This window comes from Geospiza fortis, unplaced genomic scaffold (assembly GCF_000277835.1).
Source record: "Geospiza fortis unplaced genomic scaffold, GeoFor_1.0 scaffold489, whole genome shotgun sequence".
In the NCBI taxonomy this organism is placed as follows: domain Eukaryota; kingdom Metazoa; phylum Chordata; class Aves; order Passeriformes; family Thraupidae; genus Geospiza; species Geospiza fortis.
The window spans coordinates 11,496-17,098 of NW_005054710.1; the positions used below are offsets into that span (position 1 = coordinate 11,496).

Here is a 5,603-nt window from a genome sequence, read left to right on the forward strand (position 1 = left end):
GTGCCCCGAGCCCCCAAAAATCCCAGCAATTCCCATCCCCCCCTCTGTTTGTCCCTTCGTTTATCCCCAAAAAATCCCCTTTTTTTCCCCCCCCTAAATTTTGCTTTTTTCCCCCCGGATTTTTGGCAGCTTTCCCGCTTTCCCTTTGAAAAATTCAAACTTTTCCAGCCCCGCCCCCCATCCATATTTTATCAGGAATTCTCCGTTCCTTTCCCAAATTTCTCCTCCCAGCTGGAGATTTCCTGGCTCTGTCCAAACTTGATGGATCTCAGGCCGATTTTTGGGACGTTCCATCCGCAAAAAAAAAAAAACCCAAAACCCTTTAAAAGCGACAATCCCAGGAATTATTTTGTTTTTCCCTTTCCTGGCAAAAATTCCGCGTGATTTTATTTTATTTTATTTCATTTTAGGGGGGGAATTTACGATTCCGAGCCTTGATTTAACGGGATGAAAACTCCCAAATTATTGGGTTTTTGTCCCGGTTTGAAATCCCAGCTGCTCCCCACCTGCCAGGGAGCAATGATGGATTTGGAGCCTTTTCCAGGGATTTATGGATTCCGCAGGGTTTGGAGCAGGGAATATTTCCCTGCTGGGGTGGATTTGGAAGGGAAAAAAAAATGGATTTTTTTTTGGGAAGTTTTTCCAGCTGGGATATTGGGAAGATCAATCACATCCCTGGATTTGATGGAGGATGCAGCTGGGTCCCAAAAAACAAAAAAATGAGGGAAAAGGGAAAATTCTGCTGCCAGGGGAGGGAAAAGGGCCTGGCCTCAGAGAGGGTTTGGGGGCAAAACCCTCAAATCCCTGAGTTTTTGGGAAAAATCCTTCAAATCCTGGATTTTTTGGGGAAAAAAAATCCCTCAAGTTCCACATTTTTTAGGGGGAAAATCCTTCAAATTCTGCTTTGTTTTTTTGAAAAATCCCTCAAACCCCACAGTTTTGGGAAAAATCCCTCAAACCCCACAGTTTTGGGAAAACCCCTCGAGTTCCACATTTTTTTTGGGGAAAACCCCTGGGGTTCCACATTGTGGGGGTTTTCAGGGCCTTTTCTGGCTGAAAATTTGGGGTTTTTATGGAATATCCGGGGCTGGAGCAGCCTGGGATGGGGGGATTGTCCCATGGGATTGTCCCATGGGATGGGAGGAGATTTAGGGTCCCTTCTGATCCCCAAAATTCCAGGATTCTGGGCTGTGAATCCAGGAGGAATCCGGATCCCATCCCAGCCTCTGAACCCCCATCCCATCGATCCCAGTGATCCCATCCCAATCCCATCAATCCCACTGATCCCATAATCCCGTTCCAATCCCTGAATCCCAGTCCCACAAATCCCATTGATCTCTTATTCCCATCCCAAGCCCATCCCATCCCATAAATCCCATCCTTTAAATCCCATTTTATAAACCTCATCCCACCCCATAAATCCCATCGATCCCATCCCAATCCCTGAATCCCAATGCTATAAATCCCACTGATCCCTTATTCTTATCCCAACCCCATTCTAATCCCATCCTATAAATCCCATCCCATGAATCCTAATCCCATCCTATAAATCCCATTTTATAGATCTCATCCCACCCCACAAATCCCATCAATCCCATCCCAATCCCGTCCCATAAATCCCATCCTAAGGGATTGAGCCTGGGTGGATCCCAGCTGGATCCTGGGGTTGATCCCGGGTTAATCCTGGGTTTATCCCGGCCGGATCCCGGGGTTTATCCCAGGTTTATCCCGGGTTTATCCCGGCCGGATCCCAGGGTTGATCCCGGCTGGATCCTGGGGTTAATCCCAGGTTTATCCCGGGTTGATCCTGGCCAGATTCCTGGGGTTAATCCCAGGTTTATCCCGGGTTGATCCCAGCTGGATTCCTGGGGTTAATCCCAGGTTTATCCTGGGTTGATCCCGGCCGGATCCCAGGGTTCATCCCGGCTGGATCCTGGGGTTAATCCCAGGTTTATCCCGGGTTGATCCTGGCCAGATTCCTGGGGTTAATCCCAGGTTTATCCTGGGTTGATCCTGGCCGGATCCCGGGGTTTATCCCAGGTTTATCCTGGGTCAATCCTGGGTTTGATCCCAGCTGGATCCCGGGGATGATCCCAGCTGGATTCCTGGGGTTAATCCCAGGTTTATCCCGGGTTGATCCCGGCTGGATCCTGGGGTTAATCCCAGGTTTATCCTGGGTTGATCCTGGCCGGATCCCCGGGTTGATCCCGGCCGGATCCCCGGGTTGATCCGGGTTGTTTATTGGGGTCGCAGCTCCGGAGGGGAAGCGCTCCTCGGGGCTCACGGCCGTGTGGGTGGCGCGGAACCGATTCGCCGTCCTGGACAGGATGCACTCGGTGAGATCTCGGGAGAAAACGGGAAAAAAACGGGAAAAAAACGGAAAAAACGGGAAATCGGGTTAATGGGATGGGATCCAGGGGGGCCTGATCCCAGAAAAAGGGTGGGGATTGGGATAACAGGGATTGGGATAACGGGGATTGGATCCGGAGGAACCCGATCCCAAATAAAAAAGGGTTGGGAAAAGTGGGAATGGGTCTGGAGCAGCTGGAAAAGGGAATGGAGAATCCTGAGCCTGGAGAAAAGGGGGATCCAGGGGGGATTTGGGATCCAGGGGGGATTTGGGATCTGGCAGATGCCAGAGGGAATTTGGGATCTGATCCCAGGGAACGGGGCAGGACAAGAGGGAACGGCCTCGAGCTGTGCCAGGGCTGGAAATCTGGGATGGTTTTTCCATGGGAAAAGGGTTGGGAAGCATCGGAGGGGCTCAGGGAGGGCTGGATCCCCATCCCTGCAGGGGTCCGAGGGATTCCCGGGATTTGGGTTGGGTTTGATGCTTTTCCAGCCTCCAAAATCCCAGAATCTGGGGAAAACCCCGATTTCCAAGCCAGCTCTTTGTGCTCCCTCAAAAAAAGTGGGAAAAATCCTGGAAAAACCCAACTCTGCTTCGGCCCAAAGGGCACGGAAACCCACCTGCATTCCCTAAAAACCCTAAAATCCGGGAATTCTCTTCCCGGGGGCAGATCCTGATCAAGAACCTGAAGAACGAGATCACCAAGAAGGTTCCGGTTCCCAACTGCGATGAGATTTTCTACGCGGGCACCGGGAATCTGCTCCTGAGGGACTCCGACTCCATCACCCTCTTCGATGTCCAGCAGAAAAGGTGGGAATTTTCCGGGAACTTTCCAGGAATTTTCTGGGAATTTTCTGGGAATTTTCCGGGAATTTTCCAGGAATTTTCTGGGAATTTTCTAGGAATTTTCCAGGAATTCCGCACCTAAAACCTGCTTTTTGTGTACCAAATCCTGGGTTTTTTCACCCTAAATCCTCCACTTTTTTCATCCCAAGTCCCGTTTTATTTTACCCTAAATCCAGTTTTTTTTCCGCCCTAAATCCTGGTTTTTTTCACCCCAAATCCAGCTTTTCCCACCCCAAATCCTGCTTGTTCCTGTGGAAAGCTAGGAAAGGCTGGAGAAGGGTTTTTTTTGGGATCTGCTGGGGGTTTTTTGGGATCCGCTGGGGTTTTTTGGGATCCGCTGGGTTTTTTGGGATCCGCTGGGGTTCTTGGCATCCACTGGCTTTTTTTGGGATCTGCTGGGGTTTTTGGGATCCGCTGGGGTTTTTGGCATCCACTGGGGTTTTTTGGGATCTACTGGGGTTTTGGGGATTAGCTGGGGTTTTTTGGGATCCTGGCGCTGGATTTTGGGCCGTTCCCTGATCCCGGGTCCGGGGTTTTTCCAGGACTTTGGCCTCGGTGAAGATCTCCAAGGTGAAGTACGTGATCTGGTCGGCCGACATGTCCCACGTGGCGCTGCTGGCCAAGCACGGTGAGCTCCGGGGGAAAACCCCCATCCCCATTCCCATCCCCATCTTCATTCCCATCCCTGTTCTGTTTTCTATTCCTGTACTTCCCATTGCTCCCGTTATTCCCATTCCCATCCTGATCTCCCTTCCCGTCCCCATTCCCCATCCCCATTCCCACTTCTCTTCCCATCCTCAATCCCATCCCCATTCCCATCTCTATTCTCATCCCGATCTCCATTCTCATTCACATTCCTGTCATTCCCATTCTTGTTCCCATTATTCCCGTAATTCTCACAGTCCTCGTTATCTCCATTCCCATCTCCATTCCCATTCCCATCCCCATCTCCATTCCCATCCTGATCTCCGTTCTCGTTCCCATTCTCATTGCCGTTATTCCCATCCCTGTTCTCATCCCAAATCCTGTAATTCTCATTCCCTCGTTCCCGTTATTCCAGTAATTCCCCGGTTCCTGCCATTCCCGTCATTCCCTGCAATCCCTGCCATTCCCATCCTTGCCGGGTTCCCATTGTTCCCGTCGTTCCTGTCGTTCCTGTCGCTCCCGTTATTCCCGACATTCCCATAATTCCCCGGTTCCCATAATTCCCGTAATTCCCATCGATTCCCATGAATTCCCATCGATTCCCCGCAGCCATCCTGATCTGTAACCGGAAGCTGGAGTCGCTGTGCCAGATCCACGAGAACATCCGGGTCAAGAGCGGCGCCTGGGACGAGAGCGGCGTCTTCATCTACACCACCAGCAACCACATCAAATACGCCGTCACCTCGGGGTCAGCCGGCTCCGCGGGACGGACGGGAATTCCGCGGGATGGACGGGAATTGTCACCGGGATGGATGGGAATTGTCACCGGGATGGATGGGAATTGTCACCAGGATGGATGGGAATTGTCACTGGGATGGATGGGAATTGTCACCGGGATGGATGGGAGTTGTCACCGGGATGTATGGGAATTGTCACCGGGATGGACAGGAATTGTCACTGGGATGGACGGGAATTGTCACTGGGATGGATGGGAGTTGTCACTGGGATGGACGGGAATTGTCACCGGGATGGATGGGAATTGTCACTGGGATGTTGGGAGCTCCCTGGGATGGATGGGAATTGTCACTGGGATGGACGGGAATTGTCACCGGGATGGATGGGAGTTGTCACTGGGATGGACGGGAATTGTCACCGGGATGGATGGGAATTGTCACCAGGATGGATGGGAGTTGTCACTGGGATGGACGGGAATTGTCACTGGGATGGATGGGAGTTGTCACTGGGATGGACGGGAATTGTCACTGGGATGGATGGGAGTTGTCACTGGGATGGACGGGAATTGTCACCGGGATGGACAGGAATTGTCACCGGGATGGACAGGAATTGTCACTGGGATGTATGGGAATTGTCACTGGGATGGACAGGAGTTGTCACTGGGATGGATGGGAATTGTCACCAGGATGTTGGGAGTTCCCTGGGATGGCCGGGAATTGTGACCGGGATGGTCAGGAATTCTCACTGGGATGGTCAGGAGTTCTCTGGGATGGTCTGGAATTCCTTGGATGGTCAGCAGTTCCCTGGGATGGCCAGGAATTGCCACTGGGATGTTGAGAGCTCACTAGGATGGTCAGGAATTGTCACCGGGATGGTTGGGAGTTCCCTGGGATGATCTGGAATTCGTTGGGGTGGCCGGGAATTCCCTGGGATGGCCGGGAATTGCCACTGGGATGGCCGGGAATTCTCACTGTGGGGTGGCCAGGAATTCCCCGGGATGGTCTGGAGTTCTCTGGGAGCTCACCAG

General features: G+C 52.0%; 1 protein-coding gene across 1 annotated transcript in view; it reads left to right on the forward strand.

Moving 5' to 3' along the window:
• The window catches only part of COPA (COPI coat complex subunit alpha), a gene marked incomplete at its 5' end in the record, with an annotated part of 29,773 nt that overhangs the window by 11,399 nt on the left and 12,771 nt on the right, over window positions 1-5,603 (forward strand). The window contains 4 exons of the mRNA XM_031065233.1: window positions 2,254-2,336; window positions 3,021-3,160; window positions 3,739-3,824; window positions 4,451-4,589. Coding sequence (XP_030921093.1) covers window positions 2,254-2,336; window positions 3,021-3,160; window positions 3,739-3,824; window positions 4,451-4,589 — 448 coding nt within the window. The remainder of the gene's footprint in view (window positions 1-2,253; window positions 2,337-3,020; window positions 3,161-3,738; window positions 3,825-4,450; window positions 4,590-5,603) is intronic.